This window comes from Oncorhynchus keta, chromosome 22 (assembly GCF_023373465.1).
Source record: "Oncorhynchus keta strain PuntledgeMale-10-30-2019 chromosome 22, Oket_V2, whole genome shotgun sequence".
Classification (NCBI taxonomy): domain Eukaryota; kingdom Metazoa; phylum Chordata; class Actinopteri; order Salmoniformes; family Salmonidae; genus Oncorhynchus; species Oncorhynchus keta.
In genome coordinates this window covers 40,311,091-40,328,271 of record NC_068442.1, presented here as the reverse complement: position 1 = coordinate 40,328,271, position 17,181 = coordinate 40,311,091, and the positions used below count along the sequence as shown (strand labels likewise).

General features: G+C 43.9%; 1 protein-coding gene across 1 annotated transcript in view; it reads left to right on the top strand.

Moving 5' to 3' along the window:
* The first annotated feature begins 154 nt into the window (after positions 1-154).
* The window catches only part of LOC118397593 (microtubule-associated protein 1B-like), a 56,659-nt gene continuing 39,632 nt past the window's right edge, over positions 155-17,181 (top strand). The window contains exon 1 of the mRNA XM_035792522.2: positions 155-341. Within this exon, the coding sequence (XP_035648415.1) occupies positions 158-341 (184 nt within the window). The 5' untranslated portion in view covers positions 155-157. The remainder of the gene's footprint in view (positions 342-17,181) is intronic.

Below are 17,181 nucleotides of genomic sequence, written 5' to 3'. Positions count from 1 at the left end.
GGTTTTTGGCAAACTATATGTTTAGAGAATATACTTGAAAATGAGTTTATTTACTGTAGTTACGGTACCTTTATCCCTGACCACAGCGATCCGATTGGTCTGGAAAGTGTCAATCTACAGAGTTTCCGCCCTATACATAAAGTAGGGGCGTCTCTGTATGGCATTATTTGCCAAACTTTTCAACATGGCGACACAACAAACTGAAGAGGTGGAAGCAATGGAAAATGTGAACCGAACTTTGCATCCTGGCTTCAGCAACGACAAGTATTCTCTGCTTGTCATTGTCGGTGAACATAGTCGGCCTGGACTTGTGGACTACGTGGTTGCAGAGATAGAGAGAGGTAATGTGGCCCGTTTTATGTCTGTCGAATTATGAATTAGCGCCTGCCCGCGGTTTCTTCTGTCCTGACTTGGCTCGAGCTATAGCTCGGTTAGCACAGGTGACATTGTCTAGGCGCATATTGTACTGTACTACTCAACCTTTAAGTATACGTCGTAAACCAATGGTTCTAACTGATTGCAAATCAACGCACAAATCGGGGAATTGGTAATTGACTTTGAAATATCACACTAGTCTCGTGAATGTATTCAACATTTCCTCGACAAAGCAGGGGCGTCATGCATTCCCAAAATCTGAGGGGGCACAAAGTGTGAGGATGGTTGGGTTGAGGGTCAGGGTATGTCTGAAGGGGGGGGGCTAGGCCTCCTGTCCGAAAGTTTGGAAAAATGCCAAATTCTCCAACACCTGAAATGGCTTTTTCCTGCAATTTACAGCCATAATCCATGAGGTGTGGAAACACTTTGTTGCTTTTATAGATTTAGTATTGTTGCTTTGTCTGCATGCTATGTCTTGCTTGTCCTATGTTGCTGTGTGTACTCACTGCTCATTGATTGTCTGTATTGTAATTGTTTTTAATAACCTGCCCAGGGACTGCGGTTGAAAATGACTAGCACTTTTACTGAAACGTTGATTAATGTGCACTGTAACTGTAAAAATAGAATTAAGCATTATGATTGTTTATTTTATGTCAAAGTTATTTTCCTGCAAGTCAAAGCATCTTACGAGCAGTCTGTATCCTCTTGACAAGTGTTTCTTTTTTTTTTAGAGAAACTAAAAATGCTTCTCTGTGTGTGCTAAAATCTGGGTCAGATCTTAAAAGGAATCTGAGCCTTAGGGTGCATTCTTAAATTGTTTTACTATTAAATTGTTGCCAGCAGCACAGTTAGTTACTAACGCTCCAGATAACGAAACAGCCTAACCTGCTCTGCTCTGCTAGGGAAAGTAAAATGGTCAGAGTGAGGTGTTCTCTAATTTGTTTCTGGAAATAGCTAGCAAGCTAGCCAACTTTAGCCATTTGGCTTGGGTGCTTGACTGTCATTGTGAGATCAGAACACTCAGATCAAACCTACTTCTCGGCCAGATCGTCCAGTGTGCGCTCTGAGAGCGCAACACTCTAAATTTACGAACGGACAATCCAACAACACTCCGAATTTACGAATGCCCAAGTGCACTCTGAGCACACAATGGCACTCCAGAATGAATTTATAAACTCATCCTTATTCAGTATTTTTAAAATTATATTATTGCTTGCTTTTCTAAAGTCTACTAAATTTTACAGAAGGCATGCAAACTAAGATAGTTAGCTACTTTAACTTGATTGATAGCTTGAAATTGCTTCTTGGTAGCTAGATTGAGGTTGGGAACCTATCTGGGCTAGGTAAAGGCAACTTCATAAAATTGCTAGGTGGCTTGTAGTGTTACAGATATAAATATTTTTAAACGGGACAAATTTGAAGGGGCACTTGCCCCCTATGGGTGCTACACCTCTGTGACCAAGTACATAATCAAATATGATGCCACATGGAACCCTGTTTTCAGCAGACAGAAAATGGAAAGATGAGGGAGATGGAAGACAGTAAGGGATAACAAAGATTTTGGATCTACTAGATGGTTAGCAGTGGGCCCCTGCATTGTGTGTTAGTGTAAGATCACAAAACAAAATTGACTTAACACCATGGTATAGCTGAATGAATCATATTAACAATATGTAAATATTAGGCTATTAGCATACACATCTAGCTAGTTATGCTGAGGTCATCGTCTTGTACAGACAAGCCTTACCAGCCACACTGCAGATCACTCTTTTATCCCATGGCAGCAATCCCAACGAAGAGTGGAGGATACAGATGCTTGGATGTTGTATCTTCCTCATCCCTTTAAGACAACTTGTTTTTAGAGAGTTTTATCTTGGCTTGCATCCCTAAGATGCACTATGTTTTTAATGACGTCTGTCCGGTTCAAAGATGCCACTGTGCTGGACTTCTGGAGGGTTCTCACTGGGAAGAACTCCACTGTGCACTAACTGCTTCAGGGTCAACACATCATTGTAAAGGTTTTGCCTTTCGAGACCACTCAGGATCCTCTGGTCTAACACAAAATCATCAGGGTCATCGTCAGGTGAATGCACCAAGCAACACAGAAATGGAGTGCTTTTTTTCTCGAGCTTCCAAGTGTTTTTTATTTTTTTCTCCAAAGGGAGTCTTCTTGCTGTTTGTTTTAGTTTAGTTACGAACATGCAACCTTACACGGAACCCAAAATGGCTGCGCGCGAGCGCCATTGTGCATACATATATTTTGTCCCCCCACACCAAAAGCGATCACGGCACGCAGGTTAAAATATCAAAACAAACCCTGAACCAATTATATTAACTTGGGTACAGGTCAAAAAGCATAGCAAATTTGTCCTATTTGCTAGCTAATTTGTCCTGGGATATAAACATTGAGTTGTTATTTTTCCTGAAATGCACAAGGTCCTCTACGCCGCCAATTAATCCATACAGAAAACGGTCAACTGAATCGTTTCTAGCCATCCCTCTTCCTTCCAGACTTTTTCTTTTGCGATAGGCAAGTTTCATTGATTAGGTACATTACCGCCATTGACCACGTTTCTTTCAGTCATCCACGTGGGTATAACCAATGAGGAGGATGGCACTTGGGTACCTGCTTCTATAAACCAATTAGATAGGAGAGGCAGGACTGGCAGCGTGATCTGCGTCAGAAATAGAACTGATTTCTATTTTATCCCTTGGCAACGCAGACGCTCGTTGGCAGTGCGAGCAGTGTGGGTGCAATAATTGAATAACACAGATTTCTACGTTTTATTTTGCAATGCTCGCACATGTGACTCATGCGGTCAGCCTGTTAGCATTTGTCATAGTGTTGCATTATTAGCTCTGACTAGTAGACACATTTTGTAGTAAGCTTTAACCACTCCAATGCTAGCTTGTATCACTAACACATCACTACAAGCCTCTTGCTTGTAGTATAGGATATTTTGCACTCATGCTTCAGTGAATAGCAGGAAATTATATTCCCAAATGTCAACATCCTGATTTGTGTGTCACCCCTGTGTAGCGTTAGAGTTAATGGAAGCCTATGAGTTTTCCATCGCATTGGGCTACTTGGAAAATAAGTAACAAATCAAATGGGGATTAGATTTCCATGCTTTTTGTGTAGGCTTTAAGACTCTGCTGCTACATTTAGCATATTCTCGTTCTAATAGTTTCCCCATGCTCACCAACATTACTTGATTCCCATCAATTCATGCAAGTTGGTGACTTGTGTACCATTACAGGAATTGATTACAAATGTCAATGAATAGTTTTGTGCTATAATTGTCTTGTCGTTCCATGTGATGGAATGGTGAAGTCTCTCTGACTCCCAGCTCTAGGCTTGTAGAAGCCGGAAGGTCTGAGAGCCCAGCCCACACTGCAGAGCATAAATAATGCAGCCCATTTACCTCAGCTTGGATTCACCAGAGTGGAAGGGTCTTCTTCGGCAGGATGTACATGTTGTTTCCTCCGCCACACTTTTAGTGTTGGGCTATTCAGAGTTAGTTATCACCGTCCAGACAGACTCCATCAACCCTACAGTCCAGAGGTGAGAAAGTGCTACCCAGAATACCCTGGATTGCTTGCTAGGAGAGTGTGGTCCTTAAATGCAGGCGTTAGGTAAGTTGTCAGTCACATTCAATGTTGTCAGCCATTTGTGACTAGTTTCAGGAAACTAGGTGTACTAGGTCACTACTTAACAGAAGAGACACTTTTATTATATCAAAATGTGTTTTTTGGCAGAAATGCCTTCTGGAAGATGTGAACTTTAATGTGTCTTAATAACAGACCTGTATGCCATCTATAAATATGAATACAATTGTTAAATGACGAGCTTAGTTGGTTTAGCCGCAGAAAAAGGCAGCAACCTTCCCGCTAGCCATGAATAGCTGAGATCATTTTTGGGCTGGACATGCTGAAAGTTGAGTTCGGATTGGTCTTCCAAATTGCATGCTTCTGTCTATTTGAGCTGGTCAGTATGTGTAGGCAATCATTTTCATTTAAAGTTAAAGGGTACTGTTAGCTAGCTAACATTAGCTGTCTGGCTAGCTAGCTAACGTTACGTGTATCATATTATTTGTATGTCGGAGCCATTTGCTTTGCTAGTTATAGCCTAATGTTAGCTAGCTAACGTTAAACCTGGTTGGTTAGCTACCTGCAGATTCATGCAGGGTAGTAACGTCATGAGTTGGGATTATGGTTAATTGTTTAGCTAGCTAGCAACACATCTTCAAGAATCAATTTCAATAGAATGTCACTGCGACAACTGATAGCCAGAGCGAATTTACCAGCTAAGTCTATCTACTCCGATTTCAGAGCACTCTCGTCTGTGTGCCAGAGCACAAAACTCAACACCCGTTGAATATGGCCAATGTCTGTCAGTAAACATTGGCAAAAAAAAGTGTAAATTGTTGCCAGCAGCACATTTGCAGTCACCAACACTTTGGATAACTTAACAGCTCTGCTAGGGCGAGTAAAATGGTCTGAGCTGTTCTCTCATTTGTCTGGAAGTAGTTAGGTAAGCTAGCCAACATTAGCACGTTAGCTTGGGTGCTTGACTGTTGTTGTTGTTAGGACAGAACTCTCAGATCAACCCTAAAAGAGATGGGTGGGGCTAAAACTTAAGAGGGTGTGAACAATGCTGAAATGTTGTAGACGTAGAGTTCTCCAGTAGCTACCAAAATTTTCAAAGGCCATTTTCTCAAAAGTGAGGTTACAAGTTGATCAACTTTCAAAGCAGAATTCTTTCCCATTGTTCTTCAAATGCAGTGTATAATATAATATAATATATGCCATTTAGCTGACGCTTTTATCCAAAGCGACTTACAGTCATGTGTGCATACATTCTACGTATGGGTGGTCCCGGGAATCGAACCCACTACCCTGGCGTTACAAGCGCCATGCTCTACCAACTGAGCCACAGAAAAACTTAAAATGTTGCTTCATAAGATCGAATCAAGGTGGTCGGTCACATCTGGTTCAGCTTGGGCTGGTGTAGGGTATTGGGGACAATGAATGCTGTGTGTGTGATTGTCCAAACGCTAGACTTAGGCTGCGACTTGTTGAGCTTGTACCACCATAAGGAGACTGGGTGTGTAAAGTTCAGTCCTTTTGAATGTTTGTTCATGGTAACGGCTGAAGTGAGTTTTGGCAGTCGGTCATTTACAGTGCCTTCAGAAAGTATTCACACCCCTTGCCTTTTTCATATTTTGTTGTTGCAGCCTGCATTTAAAATGGATTAAATTGACTGTTTGTGTCACTGATGTACACACAATACCCCATAATGTCAAAGTGGAGTTATGTTTATAGACATTTTTACAAATCAATAAAAAATGAAAAGCTGAAATGTCTTAAAGTATTTAACCCTTTTTTGTTATGTCCTAAATAAGTTAACATGCTTAACTTCTTGACGCTACCCATCCCTTAAGCGGCATAATTGTCATCAGCAACCGTTGAATAGCATAGCGCCACAGTCAAATAACATTACAAAAAAATATTTGTATTCATGAAATCACAAGTGCAATATTGCAAAACACAGTTTAGCCTTTTTTTTAATCCACCCGTCGTCTCAGATTTTGAAATTATGCTTTACAGCGAAAGCAATCCAAGCGTTTAAGTTTATCGATAAAACATTATGTACACTAAGCATTAAGTAGCTAGGTCACAAATCAGAAAAGCAAACAAATTAATCGTTTACCTTTTGATCTTCGGATGTTTTCACTCACGAGACTCTGTTACACAACAAATGTTCTTTTTGTTCCATAAAGATTATTTTTATATTCAAATACATCCGTTAGTTTATCGCGTTATGTTGAGAAATCCACAGGAAAGAGCGGTCATGACAACACAGACAAATTCCAAATAATATCCATAATGTCCACAGAAACATGTAAAATGTTTTTTATAATCAATCCTCAGGTTGTTTGTAAAATATATATTTGATAATATATCAACCGTGAGTGTAAGTTTTTCAATAGGACCGGGAGAAACAATGGCCTCTTTACTCTGTTACGCAAAACTGACTGAGTGCCCCCACCTATCCACTTACGCAATGCAATCTTTTTGGCTCATTTTTCAAAATAAAAGCCTGAAACTGTCTTAGGACTGACACCTTAGGGAAGCCATAGAAAAATGAATCTGGTTGATATCCCTTTAAATGGAGGATAGGCATGCATAGGAACAGAGAGGTTTCAAAATAAGAGGCACTTCCGGATTGGATTTTCCTCAGGTTTTCGCCTGCAATATCAGTTCTGTTATACTCACAGACAATATTTTGACAGTTTGGAAACTTTAGAGTTTTCTACCCTAATCTCACAATTGTATGCATATTCTGGGGCTGAGAAATAGGCAGTTTCAAATGGGTAAGTTTTTTAGCCCAAAACTAAAATACTGCCCCCTACACGCAAAGGGTTAAGTTAGATAAGTTGCATCATCTGTAAGGTCCCTCTGTCAAGCAGTGAATTTGAAGCACATATTGATGCACAAATACCAGGGAGGTTTTCCAATTGTTCGCGAAGAAGGGAACCTATTGGTAGATTAAAATAAATAATAAATAAAAAAACATGACATTGAATATCCCTTTCAGCATGGTGCGGTTATTAATTACACTTTGGATGGTGTGTCAATACACTCAGTCATTAAAAACATATAGGCGCCCTTCATAACTCATTTGCCGGAAAGGAAGAAAACCATTAATCGATTTCACCATGAGGGCAATGGTGATTTTAAAATAGTTAAACTTTAATGGCTGTTATAGGAGAACTGAGTATGAATCAACAACATTGTAGTTATTTCACAATACTAACCTAAATTACAGAGTGAAAAGGAAGCCTGTACAGAATACAAATATTCTAAAACCTGCATCTTGTTTGCACAAAAGTAATATTGCAAAAAATGTGTCCAAGAAATATTTTTTTTGTCCTGAACACAGTGTTATGTTTGGGGTAAATCCAACACATCACTGCATACCACTCTTCATATTTTCAAGTATTGTGGTGGCTGCGTCATGTTACTGGTATGCTTGTCATCTGCAAGAGCCTGGGACTTTTGTTTTTTAGGATAAAAAAGAAACAAAATATAGCTAAGCACAGGCAAAATCCTAGAGGAAAACTTGGTTCAATCTACTTTCCAACAGACACACTGAGAGACAAATTCATAGGCCAAATATAAAACTCAGCAAAAAAAGAAATAACCTCACTGTCAACGGCATTTATTTTCAGCTAACTTTAACATGTGTAAATATTTGTATGAACATAAGATACAAAAACTGAGACATCAACTGAACAAGTTTCATAGACATGCGACTAACAGAAAGCTGCATTAAGTACTGCAGTGCATCTCCTCACGGACTGCACCAGATTTGTCAGTTCGTGCTGTGAGATGTTACCCGACTCTTCCACCAAGGCACCTGCAAGTTGACGGATATTTCTGGGGGGAATGGCTCTAGCCCTCACCCTCCGATCGAATAGGTCCCAGACGTGCTCAATTGGATTGAGATCCGGGCTCTTCTCTGGCCATGGCAGAACACTGACATTCCTGTCTTGCAGGAAATCACACACAGAACGAGCAGTATGGCTGGTGGCATTGTCATGCTGGAGGGTCATGTCAGGATGAGCATGCAGGAAGGGTACCACATGAGGGAGGAGGATGTCTTCCCTGTAACGCACAGCGTTGAGATTGCCTGCAATGACAACACGCTCAGTCTGATGATGCTGTGACACAACGCCCAAGAACATGACGAACCCTTCACCTCCAAATCGATCCCGCTCCAGAGTACAGGCCTAGGTGTAACACTCATTCCTTCGACGATGAATGAAAATCCGACCCTCACCCCTGGTGAGACAAAACTGCGACTCGTCGGTGAAGAGCACTTTTTGCCAGGCCTATTTGTGCCCATAGCCGACGTTGTTGCCTGTGATGTCTAGTGAGGACCTGCCTTACAACAGGCCTACAAGCCCTCAGTCCAGCCTCTCTCAGCCTATTGCGGACAGTCTGAGCACTGATAGAGGGATTGTGCGTTCCTGGTGTAACTTGGGCAGTTATTGTTGCCATCCTGTACCTGTCCCGCAGGTGTTCGAATGTACCGATCCTGTGCAGGTGTTTTTACATGTGGTCTGCCACTGCGAGGACGATCAGCTGTCCGTCCTGTCTCCCTGTATGTAGCGCTGTCTTGGGCTTCTCACAGTACGGACATTGCAATTTATTGCCCTGGCCACATCTGCAGTCCTCATGCCTCCTTGCAGCATGCCTATGGCATGTTCACGCAGATGAGCAGGGACCCTGGGCATCTTTGATGTTTTTCAGAGTCAGTAGAAAGGCTTCTTTTAGTGTCCTAAGTTTTCATAACTGTGACCTTAATTGCCTACTGTCTGTAAGCTGTTAGTATCTTAACTACCGTTCCACAGGTGCATGTTCATTAATTGTTTATGGTTCCTTGAACAACCATGGGAGACAGTGTTTAAACCCTTTACAATGAAGATCTGTGAAGTTATTTGGATTTTTACTAATCATCTTTGAAAGACCGGGTCCTGCTGAGTTAGTTTACATTGGTTGCCTAGTTACAATTTTGACCTCAATTTTCTTAGCCATGTAAGTCCTGCAATAGACTATCTAACAATGATCAACAACCAACTTGACAGAGCATTAAGAAATTTGAAAAAAATAAGGGCGAATATTGTACAATAGAGGTTGACCGATTTCTATGATTTTTCAACACAGATACAGATTATTGGAGAACCCAAAAAAGCCGATACCTATTAATAATTGGCCCATTTTTTTAAATTTTTTAATTTTCATATTTGTAATACATTTAAGTCATTTAGCAGACGCTCTTATCCAGAGCGACTTACAAATTGGTGCATACACCTTATGACATCCAGTGGAACAGCCACTTGCATCTAAATCTTTTTTTTTTTTTGGGGGGGGTGAGAAGGATTACTTACCCTTACTTGCCCTATCCTAGGTATTCCTTGAAGAGGTGGGGTTTCAGGTGTCTCCGGAAGGTGGTGATTGACTCTGCTGTCCTGGCGTCGTGAGGGAGTTTGTTCCACCATTGGGGGGCCAGAGCAGCGAACAGTTTTGACTGGGCTGAGCGGGAACTGTACTTCCTCAGTGGTAGGGAGGCGAGCAGGCCAGAGGTGGATGAACGCAGTGCCCTTGTTTGGGTGTAGGGCCTGATCAGAGCCTGGAGGTACTGAGGTGCCGTTCCCCTCACAGCTCCGTAGGCAAGCACCATGGTCTTGTAGCGGATGCGAGCTTCAACTGGAAGCCAGTGGAGAGAGCGGAGGAGCGGGGTGACGTGAGAGAACTTGGGAAGGTTGAACACCAGACGGGCTGCGGCGTTCTGGATGAGTTGTAGGGGTTTAATGGCACAGGCAGGGAGCCCAGCCAACAGCGAGTTGCAGTAATCAAGACGGGAGATGACAAGTGCCTGGATTAGGACCTGCGCCGCTTCCTGTGTGAGGCAGGGTCGTACTCTGCGGATGTTGTAGAGCATGAACCTACAGGAACGGGACACCGCCTTGATGTTAGTTGAGAACGTCAGGGTGTTGTCCAGGATCACGCCAAGGTTCTTAGCGCTCTGGGAGGAGGACACAATGGAGTTGTCAACCGTGATGGCGAGATCATGGAACGGGCAGTCCTTCCCCGGGAGGAAGAGGAGCTCCGTCTTGCTGAGGTTCAGCTTGAGGTGGTGATCCGTCATCCACACTGATATGTCTGCCAGACATGCAGAGATGCGATTCGCCACCTGGTCAATCGGAGGGGGAAAGGAGAAGATTAATTGTGTGTCGTCTGCATAGCAATGATAGGAGAGACCATGTGAGGTTATGACAGAGCCAAGTGACTTGGTGTATAGCGAGAATAAGAGAGGGCCTAGAACAGAGCCCTGGGGGACACCAGTGGTGAGAGCGCGTGGTGAGGAGACAGATTCTCGCCACGCCACCTGGTAGGAGCGACCTGTCAGGTAGGACGCAATCCAAGCGTGGGCCGCGCCGGAGATGCCCAACTCGGAGAGGGTGGAGAGGAGGATCTGATGGTTCACAGTATCGAAGGCAGCCGATAGGTCTAGAAGGATGAGAGCAGAGGAGAGAGAGTTAGCTTTAGCAGTGCGGAGCGCCTCCGTGATACAGAGAAGAGCAGTCTCAGTTGAATGACTAGTCTTGAAACCTGACTGATTTGGATCAAGAAGGTCATTCTGAGAGAGATAGCGGTAGAGCTGGCCAAGGACGGCACGCTCAAGAGTTTTGGAGAGAAAAGAGAGAAGGGATACTGGTCTGTAGTTGTTGACATCGGAGGGATCGAGTGTAGGTTTTTTCAGAAGGGGTGCAACTCTCGCTCTCTTGAAGACGGGAGGGACGTAGCCAGCGGTCAGGGATGAGTTGATGAGCGAGGTGAGGTAAGGGAGAAGGTCTCCGGAAATGGTCTGGAGAAGAGAGGAGGGGATAGGGTCAAGCGGGCAGGTTGTTGGGCGGCCGGCCGTCACAAGACGCGAGATTTCATCTGGAGAGAGAGGGGAGAAAGAGGTCAGAGCATAGGGTATGGCAGTGTGAGCAGAACCAGCGGTGTCGTTTGACTTAGCAAACGAGGATCGGATGTCGTCGACCTTCTTTTCAAAATGGTTGACGAAGTCATCTGCAGAGAGGGAGGGGGGAGGATTCAGGAGGGAGGAGAAGGCGGCAAAGAGCTTCCTAGGGTTAGAGGCAGATGCTTGGAATTTAGAATGGTAGAAAGTGGCTTTAGCAGCAGAGACAGAGGAGGAAAATGTAGAGAGGAGGGAGTGAAAGGATGCCAGGTCCGCAGGGAGGCGAGTTTTCCTCCATTTCCGCTCGGCTGCCCGGAGCCCTGTTCTGTGAGCTCGCAAGGAGTCGTCGAGCCACGGAGCGGGAGGGGAGGACCGAGCCGGCCTGGAGGATAGGGGACATAGGGAGTCAAAGGATGCAGTAAGGGAGGAGAGGAGGGTTGAGGAGGCAGAATCAGGAGATGGGTTGGAGAAAGTTTGAGCAGAGGGAAGAGATGATAGGATGGAAGAGGAGAGAGTAGCGGGGGAGAGAGAGCGAAGGTTGGGACGGCGCGATACCATCCGAGTAGGGGCAGTGTGGGAAGTGTTGGATGAGAGCGAGAGGGAAAAGGATACAAGGTAGTGGTCGGAGACTTGGAGGAGTTGCAATGAGGTTAGTGGAAGAACAGCATCTAGTAAAGATGAGGTCAAGCGTATTGCCTGCCTTGTGAGTAGGGGGGAAGGTGAGAGGGTGAGGTCAAAAGAGGAGAGGAGTGGAAAGAAGGAGGCAGAGAGGAATGAGTCAAAGGTAGACGTGGGGAGGTTAAAGTCGCCCAGAACTGTGAGGTGAGCCGTCCTCAGGAAAGGAGCTTATCAAGGCATCAAGCTCATTGATGAACTCTCCGAGGGAACCTGGAGGGCGATAAATGATAAGGATGTTAAGCTTGAAAGGGCTGGTAACTGTGACAGCATGGAATTCAAAGGAGGCGATAGACAGATGGGTAAGGGGAGAAAGACCACTTGGGAGAGATGAGGATCCCGGTGCCACCACCCCGCTGACCAGAAGCTCTCGGGGTGTGCGAGAACACGTGGGCGGACGAGGAGAGAGCAGTAGGAGTAGCAGTGTTATCTGTGGTGATCCATGTTTCCGTCAGTGCCAAGAGGTCAAGGGACTGGAGGGAGGCATAGGCTGAGATGAACTCTGCCTTGTTGGCCGCAGATCGGCAGTTCCAGAGGCTACCGGAGACCTGGAACTCCACGTGGGTCGTACGCGCTGGGACCACCAGATTAGGGTGGTCGCGGCCACGCGGTGTGGAGCGTTTGTATGGTCTGTGCAGAGAGGAGAGAACAGGGATAGACAGACACATAGTTGACAGGCTACAGAAAAGGCTACGCTAATGCAAGGAGATTGGAATGACAAGTGGACTACACGTCTCGAATGTTCAGAAAGTTAAGCTTACGTAGCAAGAGTCTTATTGACTAAAATGATTAAAATGATACAGTACTGCTAAAGTAGGCTAGCTGGCAGTGGCTGCGTTGTTGACACTACACTAATCAAGTCGTTCCGTTGAGTGTAATAGTTTCTACAGTGCTGCTAATCGGGGCTAGCTGGCTAGCTAGCAGTGTTGTTTACGTTACGTTGCGTAAAAGAACGACAATAGCTGGCTAGCTAACCTAGGAAATCGCTCTAGACTACACAATTATCTTTGAAACAAAGACGGCTATGTAGCTAGCTACGATCAAACAAATCAAACCGTTGTACTGTAATGAAATGAAATGAAAATGTGATACTAACTGTGGAGCGAAGCGGAATGCGACCGGGTTGTTGTTGGCTAGCTGTTAGCTGTTGGCTAGCTAGCAGAGTCTCCTACTTATGTTAACTTAATATAATACATATTTGGTCTCAAATAAATAATGAAACATGTTCATTTTGGTGTAAATGATGCAAAAACAGTGTTGGACAAGAAAGTAGAAGTGCAAAATGTGCCATGTAAAAAAGCTAACGTTTAAGTTCCTTGCTCAGAACATGAGAATATTTGAAAGCTGGTGGTTCCTTTTAACATGAGTCGTCAATATTCCCAGTTAAGAAGTTTTGGGTTGTAGGAATTATAGGACCATTTGTATTTCATATACCTTTTTGACTATTGGATGTTCTTGCAGGCACTTTGTATTGCCAGCCTAATCTTGGGAGTTGATAGGCTTGAAGTCATAAACAGCACGGTGCTTCAAGCATTGCGAAAAGCTGCTGGCAAACGCAGGAAAGTGCTGTTTGAATGAATGCTTCACGAGCATGCTGCTGTCGACTGCTCTATCAAATCATGGACTTAGTTACTTAGTTAAAATATAATAAACACACAGAAATACAAGGCTTTGGTCATTTATATGGGCAAATCTGGAAACTAGCATTTCGAAAACAAAAGGTTTATTCTTTCAGTGAAATACGGAAACCGTTCCGTATTTTATCGAACCGGTGGCAACCCTAAGTCTAAATATTGCTGATACATTGAAGGTTGTGCAATGTTAAGTCATAATTATGTAAAATTCTGGCAAATTAATGATGGTCTTTGTTAGGAAGAAATGCTCTTGACACAGTTCGCAGCGAGGCAGGCAGCCCAAACTGCTGCATATGCCCGGACTCTGCTTGCACTGAACGCAAGAGAAGTGACACACTTGCCCTAGTTAATATTGCCTGTTAACATGAATGTCTTTGAACTAAATATGCAGGTTTAAAAAAATTAAGGGAACACACAATGTAACTCCAAGTCAATCACACTTCTGTGAAATCAAACTGTCCACTTAGGAAGCAACACTGATTGACAATACATTTCACATGCTGTTGTGCAAAAGGAATAGACAACGGGTGGAAATTATAGGCAATTAGCAAGACACCCCCAATAAAGGAGTGGTTCTGCAGGTGATAACCACAGACCACTTCTCAGTTCCTATGCTTCCTGGCCCATGTTTTGGTCACTTTTGAATGCTGGCGGTGCTTTCACTCTAGTGGTAGCATGAGACTGAGTCTACAACCCACACAAGTGGCTCAGGTTGTGCAGCTCATCCAGGGTGGCACATCAATGCGAGCTGTGGAAAGGTTTGCTGTGTCTGTCAGCGTAGTGTCCAGAGCATGGAGGCGCTACCAGGAGACAGGCCAGTACATCAGGAGACGTGGAGGAGGCCATAGGAGGGCAACAACCCAGCAGCAGGACCGCTACCTCCGCCTTTGTGCAAGGAGGAGCACTGACCTCCAGCAGGCCACAAATGTGCATGTGTCTGCTCAAACGGTCAGAAACAGACTCCATGAGGGTGGTAATGAGGGCCCGACGTCCACAGGTGGGGGTTGTGCTTACAGCCCAACACCATGCAGGACATTTGGCATTTGCCAGAGAACACAAAGATTGGCAAATTCGCCACTGGCGCCCTGTGCTCTTCATATATCTAAGCAGGTTCACACTGAGCACATGTGACAGTCTGGAGACGCCGTGGAGAACGTTCTGCTGCCTGCAACATCCTCCAGCATGACCGGTTTGGTGGTGGGTCAGTCATGGTGTGGGGTGGCATTTTTTGGGGGGGCCGCACAGCCCTCCATGTGCTCGCCAGAGGGTAGCCTGACTGCCATTAGGTACCGAGATGAGATCCTCAGACCCCTTGTGAGACCATGTGCTGGTGCGGTTGGGCCTGGGTTCCTTCTAATGCAAGTCAATGCTAGACCTCATGTGGCTGGAGTGTGTCAGCGGTTTCTGCAAGAGGAAGGCATTGATGCTATGGACTGGCCCACCCGTTCCCCAGACCTGAATCCAATTGAGCACATCTGGGACATCATGTCTCGCTCCATCCACCAACGCCATGTTGCACCACAGACTGTCCAGGAGTTGGCGGATGCTTTAGTCCAGGTCTGGGAGGAGATCCCTCAGGAGACCATCCGCCACCTCATCAGGAGCATGCCCAGGCGTTGTAGGGAGGTTATACAGGCACGTGGAGGCCACACACACTACTGAGCCTCATTTTGACTTGTTTTAAGATTACATCAGTTGGATCAGCCTGTAGTGTGGTTTTCCACTTTTAATTTTGAGTGTGACCAGACCTCCATGGGTTGATACATTTGATTTCCATTGATAATTTTTGTGATTTTGTTGTCAGCACATTCAACTATGTAAAGAAAAAAGTATTTAATAAGAATATTTCATTCATTCAGATCTAGAATGTGTAATTTTAGTGTTCCCTTTATTTTTTTGAGCAGTGTATATACTTCTGTGTATTGATTTTAAGGAAGGCATTGATGTTTATGGTTAGGTACATCTGTGCAACCATTGTGCTTTTTTCCCGCGAATGTGCTTTTGTTAATTCATCACCCCTTTGGCAAAGTAGGTTCTGATTCGATGATAAATTAACAGACACCGCATTGATTATATGCAAAGCAGGACAAGCTAGTTAAACTAGTAAAATCAAATCAAATTTTATTTGTCACATACACATTGTTAGCAGATGTTAATGCAAGTGTAGCGAAATGCTTGTGCTTCTCGTTCCGGCAATGCAATAATAACCAACGAGTAATCTAGCTAACAATTCCAAAACTACTACCTTATACACACAAGTGTAAAGGGATAAAGAATATGTACATAAAGATATATGAATGAGTGATGGTACAGAGCAGCATAATCAAGATGCAGTAGATGGTATTGGGTACAGTATATACATATGAGATGAGTATGTAAACAAAGTGGCATAGTTTAAAGTGGCTAGTGATACATGTATTACATAAAGATGCAGTAGATGATATAGAGTACAGTATATAGGTATACATATGAGATGAATAATGTAGGGTATGTAAACATTATATTAAGTAGCATTGTTTAAAGTGGCTAGTGATATATTTGACATCAATTCCCATTATTAAAGTGGCTGGAGTTGAGTCAGTGTGTTTGCAGCAGCCACTCAATGTTAGTGGTGGCTGTTTAACAGTCTGTTGGCCTTGAGATAGAAGCTGTTTTTCAGTCTCTCGGTCCCAGCTTTGATGCACCTATACTGACCTCTCCTTCTGGATGATAGCGGGGTGAACAGGCAGTGGCTCGGGTGGTTGTTGTCCTTGATGAACTTTATGGCCTTCCTGTGACATCGGGTGGTGTAGGTGTCCTGGAGGGCAGGTAGTTTGCCCCCGGTGATGCGTTGTGCAGACCTCACTACCCTCTGGAGAGCCTTACGGTTGTGGGCGGAGCAGTTGCCGTATCAGGCGGTGATACAGCCCGACAGGATGCTCTCGATTGTGCATCTGTAGAAGTTTGAGTGCTTTTAGTGACGAGCCAAATTTCTTCAGCCTCCTGATGCTGTCTGTGTGGGTGCACCAATTCAGTTTGTCTGTGATGTGTATGCCGAGGAACTTAAAACTTACTACCCTCTCCACTACTGTTCTATCGATGTGGATAGGGGGTGTTCCCTCTGCTGTTTCCTGAAGTCCACTTTCATTGAGATTGCATCGTCTGTGGACCTATTTGGGCGGTAAGCAAATTGGAGCGGGTCTAGGGTGTCAGGTAGGGTGGAGGTGATATGGTCCTTGACTAGTCTCTCAAAGCACTTCATGATGACGGAAGTGAGTGCTACGGGGCGTTCGTTTAGCTCCGTAACCTTAGCTTTCTTGGGAACAGGAACAATGGTGGCCCTCCTTGAAGCAGTAGTATCATCAACCATGTGTAGTTAACTAGTGATTATGTTAAGGTTGATTTTATTTTATAAGATAAGTTTAATGCTAACTAGCAACTTTACCGTGGCTCCTTGCTGCACTTGCGTAACAGGTGGTCTCGTGGATTGCAATGTAATCTGCATCCAAAACGGCAGATTACCGATTGTTATGACAATTTGAAATCGGCCCTAATTAATCGGCCGTCCTCTATTGTGCAATAATCTTTAAGATTTACCCAGAAAGACTCAAATCTGGTATCGATCCCAAAGGTTGTTCTAACATGTATTGATTCAGGGTGTTGAATACTTATCTAAGCAATATATATTTCCAATAATAACAGTCATATTCACATTTTTCTTCCACTTTGACATTAGAGCATTTTGTGTAGATCGTTAACTAAATGTACAATGCAATCAGTTTTAATCCCACTTTGTAATGCAACAAAATATGTAAAAAGTAAAGTGGTGTGAATACTTTCTGAAGGCACTAACTTTTTCCTCCTCAATCTACACAATACCCCATAATGAAAAAGTGAAAACAGGTTTTTAGGAATACATTTTTTTTTTAAAAGTATGTAAATAAGTATTCAGACCCTTTGCAATGAGACTTTAAGTTGAGC